Source organism: Raphanus sativus, unplaced genomic scaffold (genome assembly GCF_000801105.2).
Source record: "Raphanus sativus cultivar WK10039 unplaced genomic scaffold, ASM80110v3 Scaffold0432, whole genome shotgun sequence".
NCBI classification, from domain to species: Eukaryota; Viridiplantae; Streptophyta; class Magnoliopsida; order Brassicales; family Brassicaceae; genus Raphanus; species Raphanus sativus.
Window position 1 is genome coordinate 1 of NW_026615751.1, and position 22,468 is coordinate 22,468.

Sequence of the window (22,468 nt, forward strand, 5' to 3'; positions counted from 1 at the left end):
AAAACATGGTTTAATTAATTTTCAAATATCTTTATAAATATAAAAAGGTATAGAAAACATGACGTTATTTATTATCTTGGTCAGATATATTTATTTAATAATATTACATCAATAATTTTATAATTAATTATTCATTCTAGCTCAAACAAAATTTCAACAATAATCTACTGTAAAAGCAAAATTTAGTAAAAACATAAGATAGTCCACTAAAGTATATAATTTTTTTACCAAAACATATATTCATTTATTTACAAGTTTGTTTCTTTGCCACTAACAAAAATGAAAAAAAGGAAGAATCTTAGGGTTTTTTATGGTCATCCAACTTCAGAAAATCACAAGAAATGATGTAATGCCACATCCAATTCTTAATATATAATTAAAACATAGATTACTCAATAAAAAAATCATTTTAAACCTTTTAACAAGAAAAAAAAAGAAAATCATATTTTTAAAAATAATAAGTAATATTTATTTTACAAAGTTATAACTATTTTTCAGATAATATGTTTTATTTAGTTATCAAATACAATAATATGTACAAAATTTAATTAATATGTATATCTTTAAATAATAAAAATTTATATTAAATAGTTACTTTAACTATTTAAATTATTTGTTAAATTTTATCCCGCCCGTAGGGCGGGCCGCCTCTAGTCAGATATATAATGGGGACATAAGTAATATATAAGGGACTTGAGTCACACCACTAATTGCCAATTGGTTTTAAGTGGAAGCCCAAGAAATTTATCATGGTATCAGAGCCGACCCAGTACTCTGACCCTTTAATCCGGCCCGGACAGTGGCCCGATCAACCCATTAACTAATGGCCCAGAGAAGACTCAGTTCTTCGAGATAGCTAAAAAAAGCATTATTTCGGAGGGGTATGATGGATTCTGCGAGATTAATGGTTATACGCACCATTATCTCGAGGGAGGATATTGGAGAGAATATCCCACATCGGATATATGATGGGGATATAAGTAATATATAAGGGACTTGGGTCACACCACTAATTGCCAATTGATTTTAAGTGGAAGCCCAAAAAACTTATCAATTGATTTGTCGTTGCCTAAATCAAAAGTATCAACGAACTGTTTTGTGTTTGCGGGTTGTGTGTTTTCTCTTCTAAGTTTGTTCTTAAGCAAATTAAGTGAAACTGTATATCGATTAAATGATAGAATATATATAAACTTTTAGCCAACAATATACATTGTATTAATTAAGTTTGGAACTGAATGAAGACACTATAACCTGTTATTTCAAAGATAACATATTTTCGACAAATAGACATTAATATTGAAACTGAACGAAGACACGTAACGACAGCAACAGAACAAACACACTAAACATGTCTTTATTCTTTTTTTTCGAAACACAAACATCTCTTTATTCATTTATAGTAATAATAGCATATCGATAAACAAAGTAGAAATATATAAATAAGCATTAATATTAAGTGCCACTGTGTTTGCGCCACGTATTGGATTGAGCGTATGCATTTAGTGGATTCCATGACTAGAAACTACAAAGTGATTGAAGTAATGAGATTCTCAGTCTTATTATAAAAGCAGATTCCTTTGTTTTTTCTCTTCTTCATATTTGGAATATCTGCAAATCAATTTCTGTGCCAATCATCATAATATCTGGCTTTCATTTTTAATCGACACGCGTGTGTATTCTTTTTCTATTTCACCAATCGAATATTCGAATGTAGTGGGGACAAACATTATTGACTATTATCTTGTTTCATTTTTAAATGAAGTTAAATGACAATATGTTTAGCTACTAAACCTGGACATAGTTCTGATTCTGTATGTTTCTACATTTAGCTAACACTAATACACTATGCTACCTACTAAACGTGGATAAACTAGCCAGTGTGATCATTGTTTCAAGCATAAAATGTTGCGTTTTTTTCTTTGAAAAACATAAAATGTTACGTTTAGCAGTTAAATCCATCAAATGATGGTGATCCTGTTGTATATTTTTCAGAGTTCGAATATTTGACTGTAACTCCAGTAATTTTTGATCAGTCATGTAGACTTTTTCGATAGCAAGAAAACATGGCTTTCTATGGATTTTGGAAGGTTAGATTCTGACTAAAAGAATTTTAACGAAAATTGAAGTACTATTTTCTATAGATATAAAATTTAAGAACTAATTTTACTGTTAAAATAAAACAAAAATGTGTAAGAAGAAGTACAAAGATATAAGTTGACCACTTACACGAATTTAAGTACTATAGATATAAACATGATAGATATTTACATTTCTATTGATGACAATGCTAAATAGTAAGAATAGCGCTAGAGAATTTTATGGAAAACACTCTGACTTAGTAGAGTTGAACAAAAAAAAAAGTAGAGTATATATACATATACCAAATCCCATTTTTTATCTCCCAAGTTGTGCCATGTCCCGAGATTCTTTAGTACCCCTATAAAAAGCTATCATATGGCTAATTCCAAAGAAACCAGCATAACCACAACACACACAAACAAAATTGGAGCAACAAAGGAAAAAAAGAGGTCAACGATGTCAAGAGAAATAGAACCACTAATAGTGGGAAGAGTGATAGGAGATGTCATAGAAATGTTCAATCCAAGTGTGACTATGAGAGTCACTTACAGTTCCAATACAACCGTCTCCAATGGACATGAGCTCGCTCCTTCTCTTCTGCTCTCTAAGCCTCGTGTCGAAATTGGCGGCCATGATCTCCGTTCATTCTTCACCTTAGTTAATAACTTAACTTTATTTATTTCTTTTTATTAGCAAAAAAACTTTATTTATTTCATTATAAACCTAAGCATGCACAATAATTACTTCAAATATTTATTTTTGGTCATCTCTTCTAACGATTGTCTTTTTAAATTTTATTTTCTACCTCGAAAGATCATGATGGACCCTGATGCCCCTAGTCCTAGCAATCCTTACATGCGTGAGTATCTGCATTGGTACGTAGTACAACACATCTCTTCACATATATAACAACAACAATGTGTAATATACTTTAGTTTACATATTGAAAATAATGTATAATGTGCCTTTCTTTTATGATGTGTATATGTTTAATCGAATTCAGGATGGTGACAGACATCCCCGGGACAACCGATGCTTCTTTTGGTAATTAAAAATCACATCATAAACTATACGTCAGCAGTTCAATAATAAGATGTTGAGTGACACATTTTTACATGAATGGTGATTTGATTGCAGGGAGAGAGATGGTGAGATACGAAACGCCTAAACCGGTGATTGGGATACACAGATACGCGTTTGTGCTGTTCAGACAGAGAGGGAGGCAAACGGTGAAGGCGGCACCTGCAACAAGAGAATGTTTCAACACAAGAGACTTCTCTGCTTTCTTTGGTCTTTCTCTACCTGTTGCCGCTGTTTACTTCAACGCCCAACGTGAAACTGCTCCTCGAAGACGTCCTTCTTACTAATCAACTATAATAAAACACTCTACTCTAAATGTAGAAATAAAGTTCTCACTATACCCTTAAAGTGCCAAAATAAAGTTCCCTAACTAAGCACAGGGTATGTGTTGTTTTTGTATGTTCAGCTCAAGAGAAATAAATGTCATTTGATTTTATTAGTACCTGAAAAAATATAATAGAAGTTTCAAAAAGAACAAACTTACAAATATGGTTATGATAAAATTATCAAAGAAAAACATATAATATCACTAATAGCTGGCTCTCAGGATTTTAGTTTCATCTAAAATGAGAACAAACTGTGTAGTATCATGATTGGTTCTCATCCTCTTAACACTTTTTGACACAAAAGCTTTTTTATTGTTTCTTTCCTTTGGCGGCCACCCTAACAAAAATATTAATGCACGCAAGTGGTTGTTAAATCACCTCTTCTTGCTGCTGTTCTTCTTCCTTCCCTTAACTTGGCTCTCCAGAGCCTTGAGCCTCCTACTAACAGGACTCATGGACGCTGAAGAGATCCTCGGGTTTACTGGCGAAGATGGTTGTTGAGTCTGGTTCTCGGTATGGTCCTGTGTCATTGCTTTCATTTTCTTGAGAGCTGCGAAGAGGTCAAAGGAAGGTTGTTGACCAGGAGGTGGTGGAGGAAGTTCAGGTATCTTTAACATCTTCTTCACTTGAGGACGCTTAATCACTGTCATTCATCACCAAAGATATTTAACCATTAATTGTTACGGTTATGCCGCAATTATATATCTCACTCACTCACTTACCAAGTCCATACGTGAGAGAGAACAGGTTGGAAGTGATCCAATAACAAAATATGGCCTGCAAATTTTTCCAACTACGTTAGAAACAAAAAAAATTTGGAGGTTTTAAGATGAATAATAATTAGAAAAAACATAACCTGTGGGAAACTCATTGTCATTGGGACTGTGAGGAGAGCGAAACCCCGGAAAACGTTTTTTATAGTGCCTGCCATTGGGTTTCCTTCCATGCCTTCTTGTGCATTTAACTATGAAGGTGACGTATTCAAGTTAGCAAGTGTCTGACAATTGTTGAAGTAAAGTTAGTATGAAACTGTACCTCAACGGTTATCAAGAATGTCAATGCAGTTATAACCGGTAAGATGTATAAGCTGTCAGGTGTGGTTAGATCGGTAAACCATAATGCACCTCCGGTTTGGAACGAAGGTACCTTCTCTGCCATGTTTCGTATCTGTGGGAAAGAAAAGCAAAATGACTGAGACGAGAAGACTATACCAAGCAACAGAGACAGAAAGACATCTTAGTGATTTGAAAGGTCTTACAGCAAGGAAAAAGCAGATGAAGAGAGGTCCCTGAATAAGCATCCCTTTCATTGGGGTGAATGGAGTCACTCCATATCTGTACAATTTATAAACAGACAGTGTATTTGTTATGTGGACATATCTACTAATACCCCCAACATCAAATGGTGTTTGGACTGAAACAACAGCCTTTAGAACACTTGTTTTAGTAAACATATATACAAGTCTATGGGGTTTGTTATTCTGTCACAAACCTATCTCAGTTACTTTTTAAAATTTAAAAGGCAAGCTTACTCTTTAAACAAATTCTTCATCTTCTTTTGACCTTCTGCCATTGTAACCTGGTCCATTCCCTGAACACATATAGGAAGAAACGAAATGGGGAAAATCAAAAGAAGGGATTGTAGTCAGAGCAAAAGCTATTTTTTCAGAGTAGCAAAAGTGAGGAGGTATGTGTATGGCTCTGTTAACGTACCTTGTTTTGCATTTCCTCCCGGATGGCTTCCAATCGTGGCTTCATCAGCTGCATGATCATAGAACACACTACTGATGAATACACCATCCTAATAAAAGGTCTCCAAGTTGGAGGAAAAAAAAAAAACAAAAAAAAGGAAAAGGGAGACGACATACTGATAACTTCATAGTATCTTTCATTTGTTTGATCAAGAGAGGAACTGTTGAAGAACGGATCAAAACTGTTGCTAATACAATCGATGCCCACCTGTTCATAGCCAAGAAAAGTACACAATGAAAATAATTGAAACCTTTAATTCAAAAATGCAACGTTTAAGATTTCAACTCAAATATATATATAAGGAACTTGAAAGTATCTTACCACTCCAAACCAGTGTAACAATGAACCATATCAATGCAATGCTGAAGAGCCGCAATAGGTAAGAAAGAGTCATTAGCCGCAAGTGCAACTTCACTGACTGCAGTAACAGCCTGAGCTGGCACATCTTGCAACGTAGCTGAGTCGGTTATGACTTCAGCGATGTCGTTGATCACACCCATTTTCTCGGAACCAACACCATGCGCACTTGACATATAGCGATAGAAAGCAAAAGCAGAGGCGGAAGAAGTCACATGTAAGCCTCCTCCTCCTCCTCCAGGAAAATGGGAGAGGTCTGAGTTGATGATAGAGGAGGATCTTTGTTGGTGAAGGAAGCTATGGTAACTTCTTTGAGAAGTGAATGAAGAACTCTCTTCATGATCATTGTCACGAGGGATGATGTGGAAAGCTAGTTGATACCGTTGTCGACCGGTAAGGGTGGACCTTATAGATAAGGCTCGCCTAAAAGCCATTTGCAGGAATCTAAAGACAAGATCCTACATTAGTTGTAAGGAGAAAAAAAAGTTAATAGCCAAAGATTGATGATTGGTCAAGATGTGATTTTTTTATTCCAGATCGAAAGAGTAAAGCTTTAGACCATCGATGATACTAAAAAAAAGTAACTCAGATCGAAAGTGTCAAGCTTTTGACATAATTCATAAGAGCAACGTATCCAAATCTGAGACCAGAACCTTACGAATTGAACCAAATCGTAACAGAGAACAACTGTAAACACCTAACCGAACGAAGAGAGAATCTGCAGAAACTGAACCTGGCAATGGAAGAAGAAGACGGTGACGGCGAAACAGAAGACGGAGACGATGAATTTTGGGTGCGCAAGCGTGAATGGTGGGGATGTGAAATTAAGGGTTTTAGTTAAACCGGTTTAGTTTGATTGAAACCCGAACCCAATCCAATCGGTTTTTTACTTTCGGTTCGGTTTTTGATTTCTGATTTTTTTTTTTTTTTTGGTCAGGACTCAGGAGATCGGTTGGTTATTTATTTATTTATCCATTTTTTTTTATTTTCTGAAAGAACAAATCACAATTTAGACGCCACACCGGAGAGAGTTCCGGCGAGCGATATATATTAATACCCCTCTCGATCTAACGGTAGAGAAACTCCCTCCGTGAGGTTCCAGGCTATGGTCAACCATCATTGACTTGATCTTTGCTCTCACCTTCCACCCGTGTTCTGTTTTTATTTATTTAACGAAAAAATAACTTCATATAAACCTCATGGCTGATCTGATCACACAACCTCTGTTGCAAACCAAACTCCATTCATGCACACACAAACGAACCTAAAGCTTCCTCACCTTTTTAGTTCATGTTTTTTCTTATAAACCCCACCCTAGCTTGTTTATCAAGCATCCTAGTTCTAGCTAGCTCAAAGATCTCTCATCCTTTTACTGTTAAATTATCCAATTAGGCATGAAGAGATTATTCTCTCCAGTAGTGTTGGTGTCTCTCTTCTTATCACTCTCATCAGCTATATGTTCAGCCACCGTTGAAAACGCGGCGGACTGTGTAGCCGTCGGAACGCTGATATCCTCCTGCACTGAGTTTGTGAATTACGGCTACCCGGATCCTGTACCCGGTTCAAGCTGCTGCGACGCGATGACAGTCCTCGGAACTTACTCTGATTCTTCTGACAAGAGACGCTGGCTCTGTAACTGCTTCATTGATCTCATCAGTGTCTATAACTCAAACGCCACCGCCATCTCTACCTTGTCTGGCTTCTGCGGCATCGTTTTGGGCTTCACCATCGACCCTAACACCGACTGCAACTTGTAAGTTATGTTACTTCCATCATTTAATAAGTTATTTTCTCTATGAAATAAGTTATTTTCTATTTTTAGCATTCAGTGAAGAAGGCAAGGGACAAGACTTTGGTTGTGGATCAAACTGAACAGATTGTTTATGAGTGTCTTTAATCTAAACAAATATGTATTAAATTAAACTCATAGTTCTTGTCTTGTTTAAAAACAGTAACATCGATTAGTTTAGAGTTTTGTTTTGATTGAACATTTAATCAAGAAAGATAAAAAGAACAGAGTTGTGTTCCTTCTTATGCAAGCAATCGAAACTTGTTAAAAAAAACATTGAGATTTACACATTAAAAAACCATAAAAATCTAAACAAGAAACGAAGAACGCATCCTTGTCTTCTCGCTCTGGTTCCGATTCAATCGTTCAGAACCTCCTCCTCCTCCTCCTCCTTCTCCTCCGTAGTAACCAGGGCTTCCAACGTCCAAACTCTCCTCCGCAACCGCCGTGTAGTAATAATACTGTCCCTGAACAGACTTCTTGTATCCACTGGTCTCGTTAGAGACCTCAAGTCTCTGCTTCGGCGCGCTTTGTGACCGGACTTTAGCTTTGTAAGACTCCGTGTTAGCCATGTAGTTCGGGTGATAACCCGAGTAGTAATAGTTACTACACCCCCAAGAATACTCGCTTCTTGTCGTCGTGGGCGTAAACGGGGTTCTTCTCCTCGAGCCACTAGACCCAACTTGAGGACTATTCTCTGTACTTCTCGGAGCCAATAGAGACTGCTGTCTTTTCCTCGGAGACTCGTTGTTTCTCTCCGAACGTAGCGGCTTAGGATGATGATGTAGACGTGGCTTCCAAGTGTCGACTTCTAGGATCTTGTCCACGTCTTCCTCGGTTTGCCAATCCACGCGTTTGGAGCTGCCGCGGTGGTGGTCCATAGGGATGGCTTCGGCGTTTGAAAGGGAGCGGGTGTGGAGGGAACGAGGAGAAGGAGTGGAAGAAGGGAAGAGTAGAGCGGTTGAGGAGTGGAATGAAGCAGAGGAGTGAGAGGAACGTGAGGCTCGTGTACGAGCTTGTGCTTGGAGACGGACCAGAGTCTGCATCCTTCGAAACATATCTGCAGTTTGCTTTCTCACTATGTGTCCTCTCACTAATGCTTGAAGCTTCACTAGTGCCTTTAGTGCTCTTAGTGCTCTCCTCGCCTAAACATTTTCCACATTAACCAAAAAAAAAATACTTCAACTCCGACAGTAAAATGAACAAGACATAGGTTTTGGTTCTGTGTGTTGCATTTCATGTATGTCTTTTTGAATAAATCACAACCTTAAGCCAAATGAATGTGTTTAGTGTAGTCGATTCTAAACGAAAAAAAATTGCGCTTATTGTTTTACAATTTGCACCATACTGTAGTAGTTTACTAGTATAATATAAACTGTGGATATTTTATATTTTTAATAAATTGCTTTTGACCGACATAAAAGCCCTCTAACTTCTGTTAAAATGATAATTGACACCATACTAATTGGCTCCACTAATAATCAAAACTTGAGTTTGCTTGAAAGTGAAATAAATAACAAAACAATACGAAGCGAGTTTAATCATCTGTTGAAGACATAATCATGGTTTTGCCAACTAATTATAATAAAAACCAAATGAGAAAAAATAAGTACTGAAAGGGATTACTGGAATTATTCTATTTTGCTTTTAGTTTTCCAACCACTTCCACTTGTACCAAAAACTAGATATAGTAATTACAGAGCCCACCATTTTGCAAAGTATGTCTCAAGGTCAAGGTGTACACACACACGCACACATGAGTTCTTATTTTCACATTGGTCGAGATTCGAGAACATTAGATCTTGGAAAACTCGAATTAGAGCATCTCCAAATTCCGTGTTCTGAACCTTTTTTTTTTTTTTTTTTTGAAAAAATCTGAACCTTTTTATTTGATAAAGAAATCCACCGATACGAACTTGAAAAAGGATTACAAACATGGTTTAAAAAACCAAAATCTTTACAAGTAAAAAGGGAAGATAAAGTATGCAACTTTGAGAAAAAAACACAGTTAAAAGAATAAAGTTTCTGAAAAAAAATAATTAAAGTTGCTCCTAAAGCAAACAAAACCATGTGTGATATAGTAGTAACGCTAATCCGTGTGTTTATTTACATAAAAACTGTAAAAAGAACCAAAACAGTGATTCATCACACCAACAACACTAGTGCAAGAATTGAACTTTCAAAATTCTGAAAAAAAGCTGGTAGATTTTTCATAAAGAAATGATGAACATGTAACATGTGTTTTTGGGAAGAAACTGACCATATAAATTATAACTATCCACAACCACGAATAATATTGTCGGCAAGTGTAAAGTTTCCAAGAATCTTCTTCATTTCAAAATTTGTTTGTCTTCTTCTTCTTTCGTTGGGACCATCCCCAGGAAAGAAAAAACATAAATCTATTTTGAATTTTAAGTTTTTAAAAAGTTTCAAACTTTCTACGGTGAGAAATTTAACTAACCAGATAACCACGGAAAGCAGATTGAATCTTCACCGCCGCTAAATACTCCTGAGCCCACCGACGGTTACTACTCCCTCCGCCGTTTCTCCCGCCGGTTCCGCTCGTGAGTCTCACAACCTCCGCCGCAGCATGAGCAGCAGCTAGAGCAGCTTCCGCCACCGCGGCGGTCGCAGCTGCTACGGCTATCGCATGTTTGTCGCCGTTTTCCTCCTCATTCACCGACGAAGCTTCCGCCGACGGATACGAGCGTCTCTTGCTTGAGCTTGAAGAAGCCGCCGGTTTGGAAGATCTGGTGGCGAAGCTCCACCTCCGTCTGTTGGTCGACGAGTCCTGCTTCTTACTCCCGAAAAGTCTCCCGAAAAAGCCCATCTTTCATCGCCGGAGATTTTAGAGCGAGTTTTGTCGGAGATTATTCTCGTTTAAACTACTACACACTTACTTACAGAGTAGATAACACTTAGGTATGGAGAAACTGAGTTTTTATTACATAACGGCCTGTCTTATTATATACCAGATTGCCGAGAATCTTCCCACGCGCCAGATTGTATCGCTTTTCTTACACGCGTTTTCCAAAAGGCTTTTCTTTACCTTTTTTTTTTGCTTGACTTTAGTTAAGTAAAGAAGGATGAGTTGTTAAAGTCAATAATGGGCGTACTGACTAAACCGTACCAGATCTTTGGTCTGTGACTCTTTTTTGATTCGGTTCAGACCATTAAATACTTAAGACGTCATATATTTTATATTAATTAATGTTCATTTTCGAATGTGAAAATATGTAGATATTTGAATTAAAAATTGAGAATAATTGGGAAGGACGTGTCATTCCTTTTCTGTCCATCATTCACTGCACTCTGCCAGCTTCAGTACTTTTGTCTTTCTCTTTTTCTCCAATGGTGGCTGCAAAACTTGAAGTATATTTTAAACTTCTAAACAAAATATGTGTGGATGATCGGTGTTTTGTTTTTAGCCAGGCCATATTATTGTAACAGACGATGTTAATAACTTGTGATTGGGGGTGGCAGATTCTCAAACTCTTGGACTTCAATTATCTCCAAGTTTACCCTTAATGAATAAAAGGAGAGATTAATCACCAAATTAGCTCAGCTTTGTGTTTTATTCGTCTATTTAATTTGTTAAGTCATCATCCTTGGTCACTAGGATGCAGTATAGAAGTAGAGTCTATAAAAAAAGGAAAATAGCATGGAATAATCCAAATTAATAGCTCTGAGCCTCTGATAACGATATTCTACTATAGGGTATCATAATAAATGCAATCGTTGAGGTCGTATTCAGCAATCAGCACTAGATCAGGTGCAATTTATAGACTTTCTAGCATTTAAACACACATAATTATCTCCATGCTATCACACTAGGTAATGCTCCAAAACAGTATATTGTGCTGAATCTAGGGATTTAGTTATAGCTTGCCTTGTATATCTTTCTTTTCTTTACGTCTTCTCAATTGTTGTGTCGAGGTGTTTGCATCTCCCACCAAGGCCCAAAAAAATAAACTCTTTTCTAAAAACTAAAATATTGATTGATTGGGATGACTTCTTGATGAAGAGCAGTCTTCTTTTCCAGAAAACCTCTTCACAAAATCAAAAACTTAATCTAAACAAAAACAACCACATCACAATGGAGAAGTTAAGACAGCTCTACTCTTTAGTACTCAGTCTATACAAAAAGACAAACATTAGGAACGACCAACTATCATCATCTCCCAAAAGACCTCATTCCTTCCAAGGATAATCTCATGCTTTCATCAACCTCACTGCTAAAACCCCCCTTTATTCTCAAAATTGATAGATGTGTTAGAGACCATGACTTCCTGGTTTTGGCTCTGGTCTAACCCTTTAATGCCTCTGAATCTATTGGTGGTGTTTGGTGTTTCCATTACGAGTCCATAATCTGTTCGGTTTCCTCCCATGCTGACGTTGCAATTCATGTTCTGACCAGAAAGTGACTTTTGTTGTTGACCGGAGCCTCCACTGATCGTGCTCTGGCAGTTCTCAGCAACCTGAAGCAATCGGTTCACCTACCGCAAACCAAGGAGACAATATAGTACAAAACCTCAGAAAAAGGCATTCCAAATAGTGTTTCAAAGACTGCCACAAGAAAAACAAATATTATTACTTGTGGGGGCTACAAGGCGGCGAGGAAGTAGCTCTTCATGTCGACGAGTACAGAACTCCCATGAGAGAATCTGGTGAAAAGCAAACGGATATGTTAAACTACTTGGGAGAATATAATCCGAAGGTGGCCTTCAGGAACAACGTTGATGTGTTCGTACACACTCTCCAGGACTGCTTTCACGTATTCTAACACCATAACTCCACAAGGAAACCTGCGTTCGTTCAGACGGCACACTCAGATAAAGAAGCTCGTCAAGGATACCACTTGCATATTTAATTTCGTTAAGCCTCGGCAAGACATCAAAATTTGCTTCTGCATAATTCACAAGAAAAAAAAAACTGCTAAATCCTCTTCCCGGTTTAGAACCACAAAGATCACACTGCCATATTCATCCTGAAAATAGCAAAATGGAAAAATAACAAGAGAACTATATACTGTAAGCTACATTACTTGATATCATACGTGCATCCCACTGTATAACCACAACCAGTAAGCAAGGGACAGCAAGAGAACTAGAGCATGAAAAAATTGCAAACTCTGATACGTTGGCAAATTCAAAAGCCGGCGGAACACGTTTCCCACTTTTTTGTTGTAATAATTAATACCAATGTTTTTTTTTTGGCTAAATTTGGAACTTTGCCGATTGTTGCAGCTCTTCGGTTAGCTTGCTTGTTAGCTTTAACATCTTCAAGATATCTTCTCGCTTTCAACAATGGCATCTTCCTAACAGTGTACATTGTTTCTCTAATACTTTGTTAATCTGCTTAATAGCAAGTCTAGCAGTTTGCTACCATATATGATGCTGTAAAGATGTATCAGTACTCAGGATTTAAACTGCATAATGTATGTTGCTTGAAAGAAGAATCTAAGAGTTATTAAGAACTAATTAACTCTAGCTTCATAAAAACAAAATTTTGGTAGAAATCAAATGTTATATGGTTCTGCACCATAACCAATTAAACGAAAAAAGGCCTCCGAGTTTGAATACGATGAAACAACATCCAAAATCTAATATCATCTTAAACAACAATATACCAAACATATGAAATAATACACTGATTAATGTAAATGTTTAACTAAACAAATTTGGGAGAACTTTTTTTTTTAGTTCATGTCATCCTCGAGTAAAAACTTCAGGGAGTTTTCATCGTCACAATCCTATAAAACAATACAAACACAAAACAGTGAATACAAATTTTATATAGGAATTTGGATGTACTTTATTAATGTGTGACAACAAAAAAGGATGTACTTTATTAACGTACGTAAGTATCAAGGTAGTTAGGTTTCAAACAAAATATATGAAAAACCATCTTACCTGATCGAATGACAATGGGAGTTCCATCAAATCTTCAACACCATATTCCTATATGCAATCCATGTTCAAATATCAATTACTTTCCGTGTCATTTTACATTAATCGAAGGTGCATAAACGGATCTATAAGTGATAGAAACTAGAGTTTACCTGATTTGTAATGATCATATTCTGATCAGTAGGAAAATACATTTCCGAATTAGGAGCAACAGTGTTCAATGTTTCTTCATTATAGTTACCCTTCAAACAAATCATACATAATGTATAATTGTATATATATGGTTAAGAAACTTTCAATCTATCACGTACAGACGTGTACACACACACACACACACATATATCCGTATACAATTATTAACTAATCAGCTAGTAAAGAAAAGTAAAATAAACATGACTTACGTTACTTAGGTTTTCAAGAGGATAAGCGGTAGGCACCTCAGGATTTTCACCAGTCGCTTTACCTTGCTGCTGGTCAAAATCATGCACGTATATATGAATCAAAACATTACCTTCACATATGTAAAAAGAATAAGTATTTTTTAATTAATCTACCTGATTATGATCAAACTCCGAGTTAATTGTATCCGGATAAAACTCGTTGATGCCATGATAATTATTAGATATTATTGGATTCTCTAGAACAGGAACCACACCACTGGTTTGAGCTTTCAAGTAGTTATGTGACTGATCCTTATTGTCAAAGAACGATGACAATGCAGAAGGAAACCTTCCAGTTGAACTTCCATGGTTACTCATCATGTTGTTGTTGTTGAAGTTCCAGTTCATGCCACTCAAATTTTCACCAAGAGATGCATTACCATGAACTTGTATCCCACCAAGAGAACCATTACCAGTACCATGAACATTGATTCCACCAAGGGAGCCATTAACATTGCTATTACCATGAACTATAACTCTATCAAGAGAGCCATTACCATTATCGGTACTATTAACTCTTAGTCCACCAAAAGAGTCATTACCGTGAACTCTTATCTCACCAAAAGAACCATTACGATTACCATGGACTCGTATTTCATCAAGAAAACCATTATCATTACCTTGAACTCTTGTTCCACCTAGAGATCCACTACTAGTACCATGGACTCTTATTTCATTAAGAAAGCCAATATCATTACCTTGAACTCTTGTTCCACCTAAAGAGACATTACTAGTACCATGGACTTTGCCATAATTACTATTACCTTGAACTCTTGCTCCACCAAAAGAACCATTACTAGTAGCATGAAGTCTTATCCCACCAAGAGAACCATTATCATTACCAGTAACTCTCATTCCACCAAGAGACGCATTCTCTTTGACATAAACTCTTAGTCCATCAGGTCCAAATACATCTCCCTTCTCACCTATTCTGATCCCAGCGTAATTACTACCCATTGTTCCAGTACTAAGATTAGAGTTCATACCCAAAACACCGCTTGTTGTACCATATTGTCCAAACTTATGAGCTTGGGACTCTTGAGATGTTCCAGACATGCTTCCCATTTCCTCTTTTATTCCATTCAAAACCCCAAGGCTGCCTCTCCTAGGCAAAAAGTTGGATACTGTTTGAGAATTGTTGGTGGGTCTACGGTTCATGAAGTTGACAGAGCCATGAAAACCAGCATTGTTGTTCATCGTGTGGTTATATTGACCAAGACCATAGCCACGTTGGTGATTGCAAAGATTCTTGTTGCTTAGGCTTGTCTTGTAGTTGTAAGAGCGTTGTGGGTTGATGTAGCATGATGATCGAGTGTTGGAGATCATAGCTTTTCTTGCCTTTTCTGCGCTCTCATCCTTAACTTTTTTCCAAAACTTTCTGTACTTCTGTGTAGTGACAACAGTTTCAACATTTTAGTTATATCAGATGTTTTATGAAATTATATGTATGATGAGTTGAAACAATGAATAAGATACACATGTATAAGCTACTTTAGAGAAAGATGTATCAACAAAGTTAACCCGATGTGTAAAATCATCTAAGAACACCGAACAAAGATGGTTAGCTATTTGCCTGTTTTCATGATGTAAGAACTTGATGAACAATAGCATACTAATATCATGTGCTTTGGAAAATGATTAAATGGCATATGGTCACTGAAGCAATGTTGATAGAAGATCGAACCTGTAATTTGCTGGCTACATGTGTTCTTGTTAAGTGGTTCAGGTTCATGTACTTTAAATCTTTGTAGGCGTAACCTCTTCAAAATTATATAAAACACGAAGAAAAAAACTAGAACATTAGCATATATCTAATTCCAAATACTTCGAATGAGAAAAAGAAAATTTAACATGTGAAAATAGCAGATAAAAATGTGAGTACTTACTATGAACACCAATGTGTTCAATGGCTTTGGAAAACTGATTCTCAAGAGAACTCATCCATGTGATCTTAGACTTTCTTTTGGCCTTTGATCCAGAACTTCCATCATCTGGATTGCTGGTTGAATTTGTTTTCTGAATTTCTTTTGAACCACCTGTTTCTTTTTACATATACCATTAAGATATCATTTATATAATATATTTACAATAATAATAAAAGATAACTATAATCAAATTGTGTAAAGACCAAACAAAGAGAACAATAGGACTATCATTATCGTTCACATCATGTTAATAAAAAATTACCGTTTATCTTGTACTTTAAAGCATGTTTGCATATGGTGTCGAGGTCGTTTGGTTTAACCGGTTTTTTCATGAAACACATTGCTCCAGAAGATAAAGTCTCTTGCTCAATTTCATTGTTCATGTCTGCTGAAATCACTGCAATAAAAAATTGGAAAAGAGAAGAAAAAGAATTAGTTAGCATCAATTGCAACTATAAAATGTGTTAAGGAAATAAATCACAATGTTGTAAAGAAATCGGAAAGGAACTAGTTTGGTTTTAGTGTTATTTTCTTCTTCTTTTTCGACACTGACCTGAGATTCTTAGGGAACTAATATATTTTTACAATTTTTTTTGTTGCATAATGATTTTATATACGTGATATGTATGATGTATCCTTTTAAGGAATACATTGGTTTACCTATTCTACCATCAATACACCATTTCTTAGCTGTCAAATCGTGTTATATATATTCTTTACCAAAAAAAGATATCTTGTTATATATGTAAATCATACGTATTTAAAGATAATATTGTAACTTCTCCTTTTATCATAGATTAGATTATATTAACAAACTAAATAGAATTAGAACCACTAGTTATTAATTAATTTAAAAAGTGTGAACAACAATAATTTTAAAAATCAGTTAGAAATAACTTGTTGACACATAAAATAAAGATTAGGCTATCAATAAGTGGTAAGAAAAATCCTTACCAATGACAGGCAAATTTCCAAATTCGTCATTAATCCTCTTTTTTAATTGTCCACCATTAAAACCAGGCATATGATAATCGGTGATTACAACATCAATGTTATTGCATTGACCTCTAAGCGTAGATAATGCTTCTGACGAATCATTTGCTGTCATTACTGTAATTTCCCCAATGACTTATCTACAAATCAAACAAATTTTTCTTTTTGATAAAAAGACCGAGGTGATGTCAAAAAAAAAAAAAAGACGTAGGTATAAATAAATATAGACAAAAAAACATATGATATAAAATAACTAAAATGTTGAATATGTACACACGTGTCTATATTTTTGTTTTACAAATAACTTTTCAATTTAAAATATCACATTTTATATAAGTTTATATGTGTTTTGTAATATTTAAACATATAATATATAGGATTCAATGTGTTTATTAAATTTAAACAATGAATTTGTAGTTTTTAAATGTGATTTACTTATTAGAAAGTGTTTAAACATGAAACTATATTTTTGGATTATATGGCATTAGAAAACTCTAAGCACGGCTCTGTCCTATAAGAGGGCTATGGCCGGTTTAGTTGTGGGTTGGTAGGACACTAATCGAATTGTCTATGGTTTCCAAACAATGAGAATAATAAATTGAACTATACTTATAAGAAATAAATTCGAACTTTACATCAAAAATTAAGATATAAATGAATCTAAAGCCCAATGTTTGATAAGATTCGAAAAATGAAATAGATATAGAGTTTTTTTTTTGTAACACGAAATAGATATAGAGTTCACAAGAACATTAATCTTGGGGACAACATTTCTTTTACCCTAGAGAACTTAGATGATTAAACTGATAGTAGGTGATAGGTAGACAGTAAATATACTTGAATCATCATTACGTGAAATTTTTTATCGAATATACACCACAGTTGTAGTGGCAAAATGAGCAATCCAAATTGTAGTTTACAAAAAAAAAAAAAAAACATATTTTACGAGTAAGAATAATGTTTATACCTATGTAGCTCGGGCTTTTAAGCATATTGGAGATAACAGAGAGAGAAACACGATCATCATCCACAACCAGAACTGTGATGTTCTTATGAGTGCTTTGGTGGTAAGAAGGTAGATCAAAGTCCATTTTGCCCTTTTCTATGTTAGCAATTTGTGTTTGACAGTATGATATAGTTTTTTTAACAAACTATGCAATATATATAAAGTTTGGAACTTATAAAACTTGCTTGCGAATATAACTCTAGGAAACATGGTATGTATTGTTTACCAATAAAAACATGGTATGTATTATAATTGTGAAATAACAAGCTTTGATTTCCCATTCGGGTTCGTATTAATAAATATTTTGGGTTAAAATATTTAAGAGTGGAGAAAACTTATAGTAACAAGGAGTTACAATGGGCAAAACTAGAGTATTTGATTTAGATAAACCAAGTCAAAATAAACCGGAAAAGGTTTTTTTTTTTTTTTTTGAAAACCAGATGAATGAAAACTTTGTGCTAAAGAATACAAAAGGTATTAAACAAGATGATTTGAAATATTTGATGTATATACCACTTTTATAAATACTTTGTGCTAAAGGTATACAAAATCTAAGACCAAACTAAGGAAAATTAATGAAATTTAGCAATAAATATTAAAAATATTTAAAAATCTTTATTCTCAATGAATATTTATAGATTTACCGATCTAGATCTATTAAATGAATACTAAACTATAATCCTTGGGTTTTAATCACAGATATCTACTTCTTAATAATTGGATTGCCATGTCTAATTATTTTTTCTACAGTATATGGATTAGGTGATAGATGTCCTGGTAATTATTTGTTATGTTTAATTGTTTTCAACGCAAAAAAAAAAACGAAAGGTTCATTTAACATAATCTTTTTGTTAAGAACTAGTTAATGAAAAATACAGTATTTAAGTAAATGACAAAGAGGGCTTGAGAGCTATTTGGACACGATTTGGACAACTGTACCAGTTTTCATAATATGACGATATTTGCCCTTAAAAACACGTTGTTTTCTAAATGAAATTTTATCTATCCAACAGAGAGTTATACAGGTTTACTCATATTTTTTTACGAGTAAAAAACCACATAACATTTCCACATACTATGTTTTTTTCTTCCTGTAACTGAATACTATGTTATTTTGTTGTGTGATAGTCAGTGGATAGCGTGTATATCAGATGAATTCATACTTTCGTAATTTATGATATTATGGTTTTCCATATTTTCTTTTACATTAAGAAAACTGAAAAGGATTTTTAAGAGTCGTCATCGTAAAATGAACAAAAGCAAACAAAGTGGTGATCATCAAAGGTCAATTCCTCCCCGACGGTAAAACTCTCCGGCCGACAAAGCCATGAGAGAAAAAAGAAAAAGACCCCAAAAAAACACACACAAGAAAAAAACAACAGATGACACCAAAACGCTAACAAGATCCACCACAGAAGAAGACAAAAACATTTGCCTTCTCCTGCGAAAACACAACCTAAAAAAACAACTTTCTGAACACCGGAGAACCTCGCCGGAAAAAAAAAGATAATTAAAAAAAAAAGAGAGCCTTTGAATCATTTTTTGTTTCTTCATCACTTTGACTTCTTGAGAAGAACAGTGGTCCTGAAAACGGCGTCGTCGCAGACAAAACTCCACCAAAGATAAGAGAGAGGGATCCCTGCAGCTCGCCAGAGAGCATGAGCATCAACATAGCCTTTGTACGGTTGGAAATCGAGCATCCTAAGACACATTGTGAGTATGCTCGAGACAAAGAAAGCTCTTAGCTTCCACTTTGATGGATGCGACGTTAAAGCCGCCCATACACCCCACACCACTAGCTCCACCGCTCCTATTCCGGATATAACTTTCCGGTGAAGTCCTGTAAAGCCATATACATATATATAGAAAATCATATGCATTTTCTTTTAAAAAAAAAAGAAGAAAAATACATTTAGGAAAAGATCATATACCTTCATCAAGGTTGTAGAAATTGAGGTAGAGAATATGAGTAGCTACAACTACAAGAATAGGTGCAGTAACCATGACTTTTGCAGATTTATCATGTATACTAAAAGACCTGATTATAGCTAGAATAAGCGAGAATCCAGCTAGTGTTGTGGCTGAAGAGTAATCTAGCCTCTCTGTCAATGCAACATCTCTATATAACAGTTTGAAGCCAAAAAAAAAAAAACATGAGTGAGAATGTTAGTTAGAGAATGTAACATGGAGTATGGATGAATTTTTTTACCTGCTGTGACAGACACCACTCCAGAAGAGTGAGTTCATTACGATCATAGCATAGATATGCAATAAACCGTTGTACTCGTAGTAAGGTTTGCGGTTAGGCTGGAGAGGCAAGTTATAGTAAACGAGGATGAAGTAGGAGACCCATCCATGGAACTGTATGGCTAGGTCAAGAGCAGAGAGAGCAACGGAGACGGGTTCCTGGATTCCATAGACATGTTTGAGTGGCCATTTACCGAAGTACTTTGTAGGTTTCTCTCCGTTACGTTTCCTCTCTTCTTCTCTCGTCATCATGCATTCGTACTGGCAATCGCTCTGGCAGTCCCATTGTTTCCAACGCAAGTAAAGTGGCTCTTGCATGTACCATGGACCGTCTATGGCTTTTCCATCGGCTGAGAATTTGCAGTGCTGGAAGCAGTTGTCCCCCACGCATCCAGTTTTCTGACATTGATCAACACATGACCTGCAAACCAATCAGAAGCATATTAACAACCTTCTTTTTTTTGTTCTTTAGACTGAAGCAACAGCCAAAAACTTCTAAACTATAAGACCTTATTACAACAAGGCCTCTCTGTAACAAGTTCTTGTCTCTCTTTTTTTAAGCTCAAGACAAGAGTAAGCTGTTACATGGCCGACAAAACAAACAACATCATAGAGAGAGAGAAGTTTCCACTAAGCAAAAGAAGGAAAGACCGAACTCATCAAAACACCACTTGCAGTCTTTTTTTTTTTATGAATCTTTCCAACAAAAACAATGACCCTACAGTAATAAAAATCAAGGCTTTGTTCAACACACACAGAGATTTTGTAACGTGTTTCAACTCTAACCACAAGAGTTGGAAAATTATCTGGGGAAAAGTCAAAACCACATAGTGTTCTAGTAACTAACCAAAGTAAACCCTTTGAGAATCATCCATAACTAACCAAAGTAAAAAAAAAATCTGAACCTTTTTTTTCTTCCTAAAAGAGATCAAATTTCACAAAAACAGAGATAGTAGTAGTATTTGATTACAACACAATATTTCAAAAATAGTCAAAAGCAGTAACAAGTCAGTCCAGCAATCACTGGATCTTTAACGGTCGAGTCTTAACAGTAATTCAAAAGAAACTAGCACTGGGGTTTCCATACTTGTGAACTAGAAAGGGAAGTCAAACGAACTCGGATATGAGGAAAAAAACAGGAACATTCATTTAGTTAGAAAACTGAATCTAATAAGAATAAAACTAAAAACAAAAAAGGTTCTTTACTTGTAAAGAGGATCAGCATCTCCTTCACTCGCTTCCAGTGTTGAAACAAGACACGACACCGCTAGTACAATAAACACAACCCATCTCAGATTTCGCGCCATCCGAAAAAGGAAGAGAGACAGAGAGTAGAGACAGAAGAAGGATGAAGAGAGAGAGAAGGAAGAGAGAGGGTTCTCCTTGGGAGATATTTTTCTAGAGGGAAGAGTTATAAGTCGGTGGGGATGATCGGAGAAATTGAGAATAAGTTGCGGTGTGGCAGCTTCTCCTTCTTGTCCATCAAATAGCGGAGACAGGTGGATACATCGAGCGAAAGAAAGAGAAGAAAGAAGATCTCGCTTGAGAGAGAGAGAGAGAGAAGATATCCCGTGAGCGTGAAGGAGGATGGGAGGAGAAGAGCTTGGCGAAACAGAGTGAGACGCGTGGAACTCTGTAAATAAAAGAGACATATCACAGACGTCGATACACCTCCACTTCACCTTTTGTCTTAATAATATACTACTCCTTTTTTTTTTGTTTTTCCTCACTCATATACTAATATTTATGTTTTTTAAAACATTACATATTTTTTTCTTAAACTCTTAACGCGCTAATTTTCAAATGTTTCTATAATCCAACTAATATTTCTTTCCAACATTACTTTTTCTTCTTGAGAAACTAGCCAAATGAATTATTCTTGTTTGTTTAGCAAAAAAAAAAAAAAAAAAAAACTAGCCAAATGAAAGTTGTCCGAACAAAAATTAATATGAAAGTTTATAATTTCCATTTCATATTGTCGTTTTGTTTTTGTTTCAAAAATAATGCCATTATTTTTTGATATAAAATTTTAAATAAAAATTCTGTGTATTTATAATGTATTTAGTTAGAGAAAAATATTTAGTATATGAATATACAATAAAACTGAATTTAAAATATTTTTAATATATGCTAAAAATTCTCGCATGAAATTTTACTCTTTCAAAAACAGAAGAAACTTTTGTAATATATTTCTTTTGTAAAACATTTTTCCCTATATATAAATAATTGTTTTTTGGTGTACTATAAATAATGATGTTTTAAGATTTCATACATATTAAAATATCATATTATTTATTACTTTTAATTTTACCAAAAAAGTTCTACTACTCATAGTTTTATATTTGAATTGTGTTTTAAAACTAGAAGTAAATGCATTCTAAATCATTAATTTTTATAAAAAGATAAAAATCCTAAAACATAAATCATTGAATTACGGAGAGAGTTTGAGATAACGCAGTTGAATTTTGATTATTTTTATAAACATAGTAATAAATCAGTGGTATGACCTATTCATTATTCCCCATCACTATTTAAAAATTATACAAACAAAACAAATAAATATAGA

The 22,468-nt window shown here is 35.0% G+C and overlaps 6 protein-coding genes across 9 annotated transcripts; 2 read left to right on the forward strand and 4 right to left on the reverse strand.

Moving 5' to 3' along the window:
- Positions 1 to 2,461: 2,461 nt before the first annotated feature.
- LOC108862177 (protein BROTHER of FT and TFL 1) lies at positions 2,462 to 3,595 on the forward strand. The gene is made up of 4 exons (XM_018636227.2): positions 2,462 to 2,736; positions 2,893 to 2,954; positions 3,083 to 3,123; positions 3,217 to 3,595. The coding sequence occupies exons 1-4, from the start codon at positions 2,536 to 2,538 to the stop codon at positions 3,444 to 3,446; spliced, it is 534 nt and encodes a 177-aa protein (XP_018491729.1). The 5' UTR covers positions 2,462 to 2,535; the 3' UTR covers positions 3,447 to 3,595.
- On the reverse strand, positions 3,572 to 6,425 carry LOC108862175 (mitochondrial inner membrane protein OXA1-like). The gene is made up of 10 exons (XM_018636224.2): positions 6,327 to 6,425; positions 5,558 to 6,051; positions 5,353 to 5,443; positions 5,198 to 5,245; positions 5,017 to 5,075; positions 4,744 to 4,819; positions 4,521 to 4,652; positions 4,342 to 4,449; positions 4,208 to 4,262; positions 3,572 to 4,128 (listed from the first exon to the last, which is right to left on the reverse strand). The coding sequence occupies exons 2-10, from the start codon at positions 6,025 to 6,027 to the stop codon at positions 3,860 to 3,862; spliced, it is 1,308 nt and encodes a 435-aa protein (XP_018491726.1). The 5' UTR covers positions 6,028 to 6,051; positions 6,327 to 6,425; the 3' UTR covers positions 3,572 to 3,859.
- A 185-nt stretch (positions 6,426 to 6,610) lies between these two features.
- Positions 6,611 to 7,627, forward strand: LOC108862178 (putative non-specific lipid-transfer protein 14). 2 transcript variants are annotated; one of them, XM_018636229.2, is made up of 2 exons: positions 6,611 to 7,346; positions 7,423 to 7,627. In XM_018636229.2, exons 1-2 carry the CDS (start codon positions 6,988 to 6,990, stop codon positions 7,463 to 7,465), a joined length of 402 nt encoding a protein of 133 aa, XP_018491731.1. In that variant the 5' UTR covers positions 6,611 to 6,987; the 3' UTR covers positions 7,466 to 7,627. The 2 variants fall into 2 exon arrangements, with proteins under 2 accessions (XP_018491731.1, XP_056852911.1); XM_056996931.1 differs by having other exon boundaries at positions 6,618 to 7,346; positions 7,416 to 7,627.
- LOC130502191 (protein IQ-DOMAIN 23-like) lies at positions 7,555 to 10,324 on the reverse strand. Its single transcript, XM_056996930.1, has 2 exons — positions 9,844 to 10,324; positions 7,555 to 8,527 (listed from the first exon to the last, which is right to left on the reverse strand). Exons 1-2 carry the CDS (start codon positions 10,210 to 10,212, stop codon positions 7,691 to 7,693), a joined length of 1,206 nt encoding a protein of 401 aa, XP_056852910.1. The 5' UTR covers positions 10,213 to 10,324; the 3' UTR covers positions 7,555 to 7,690.
- A 2,608-nt stretch (positions 10,325 to 12,932) lies between these two features.
- On the reverse strand, positions 12,933 to 16,301 carry LOC108858768 (uncharacterized). 3 transcript variants are annotated; one of them, XM_056996928.1, is made up of 8 exons: positions 15,919 to 16,301; positions 15,618 to 15,767; positions 15,416 to 15,491; positions 13,846 to 15,117; positions 13,693 to 13,761; positions 13,444 to 13,533; positions 13,295 to 13,342; positions 12,933 to 13,134 (listed from the first exon to the last, which is right to left on the reverse strand). In XM_056996928.1, exons 3-8 carry the CDS (start codon positions 15,461 to 15,463, stop codon positions 13,081 to 13,083), a joined length of 1,581 nt encoding a protein of 526 aa, XP_056852908.1. In that variant the 5' UTR covers positions 15,464 to 15,491; positions 15,618 to 15,767; positions 15,919 to 16,301; the 3' UTR covers positions 12,933 to 13,080. The 3 variants fall into 3 exon arrangements, with proteins under 3 accessions (XP_056852908.1, XP_056852909.1, XP_056852907.1); XM_056996929.1 differs by having other exon boundaries at positions 13,693 to 13,758; positions 15,618 to 15,773; XM_056996927.1 differs by having other exon boundaries at positions 15,618 to 15,773.
- Positions 16,302 to 18,868: 2,567 nt separating this feature from the next.
- Positions 18,869 to 21,550, reverse strand: LOC130502190 (uncharacterized). Its single transcript, XM_056996926.1, has 4 exons — positions 21,109 to 21,550; positions 19,865 to 20,323; positions 19,587 to 19,774; positions 18,869 to 19,495 (listed from the first exon to the last, which is right to left on the reverse strand). The coding sequence occupies exons 1-4, from the start codon at positions 21,207 to 21,209 to the stop codon at positions 19,209 to 19,211; spliced, it is 1,035 nt and encodes a 344-aa protein (XP_056852906.1). The 5' UTR covers positions 21,210 to 21,550; the 3' UTR covers positions 18,869 to 19,208.
- Positions 21,551 to 22,468: the final 918 nt, after the last annotated feature.

Coding starts and splice junctions, on each gene's coding strand:
- LOC108862177 (XM_018636227.2), top strand. CDS start 2,536: ATGTCAAGAGAAATAGAACCACTAATAGTGGGAAGAGTGATAGGAGAT. Junction 2,955..3,082: donor ATGCGTGAGTATCTGCATTG/GTACGTAGTACA, acceptor AATCGAATTCAG/GATGGTGACAGACATCCCCG. Junction 3,124..3,216: donor GACAACCGATGCTTCTTTTG/GTAATTAAAAAT, acceptor ATTTGATTGCAG/GGAGAGAGATGGTGAGATAC.
- LOC108862175 (XM_018636224.2), bottom strand. CDS start 6,027: ATGGCTTTTAGGCGAGCCTTATCTATAAGGTCCACCCTTACCGGTCGA. Junction 5,076..5,197: donor GGGAGGAAATGCAAAACAAG/GTACGTTAACAG, acceptor ATATGTGTTCAG/GGAATGGACCAGGTTACAAT. Junction 4,450..4,520: donor CATTCTTGATAACCGTTGAG/GTACAGTTTCAT, acceptor TCACCTTCATAG/TTAAATGCACAAGAAGGCAT.
- LOC108862178 (XM_018636229.2), top strand. CDS start 6,988: ATGAAGAGATTATTCTCTCCAGTAGTGTTGGTGTCTCTCTTCTTATCA. Junction 7,347..7,422: donor CCTAACACCGACTGCAACTT/GTAAGTTATGTT, acceptor TTTAGCATTCAG/TGAAGAAGGCAAGGGACAAG.
- LOC130502191 (XM_056996930.1), bottom strand. CDS start 10,212: ATGGGCTTTTTCGGGAGACTTTTCGGGAGTAAGAAGCAGGACTCGTCG. Junction 8,528..9,843: donor CTGCTTTCCGTGGTTATCTG/GTTAGTTAAATT, acceptor GAAAATGTTTAG/GCGAGGAGAGCACTAAGAGC.
- LOC108858768 (XM_056996928.1), bottom strand. CDS start 15,463: ATGAACCTGAACCACTTAACAAGAACACATGTAGCCAGCAAATTACAG. Junction 13,534..13,692: donor CTCTTGAAAACCTAAGTAAC/GTAAGTCATGTT, acceptor ATTTGTTTGAAG/GGTAACTATAATGAAGAAAC. Junction 13,343..13,443: donor ATATGATCATTACAAATCAG/GTAAACTCTAGT, acceptor GATTGCATATAG/GAATATGGTGTTGAAGATTT.
- LOC130502190 (XM_056996926.1), bottom strand. CDS start 21,209: ATGGCGCGAAATCTGAGATGGGTTGTGTTTATTGTACTAGCGGTGTCG. Junction 20,324..21,108: donor GATGCTGATCCTCTTTACAA/GTAAAGAACCTT, acceptor ATTGGTTTGCAG/GTCATGTGTTGATCAATGTC. Junction 19,496..19,586: donor TTTCTACAACCTTGATGAAG/GTATATGATCTT, acceptor ATGGCTTTACAG/GACTTCACCGGAAAGTTATA.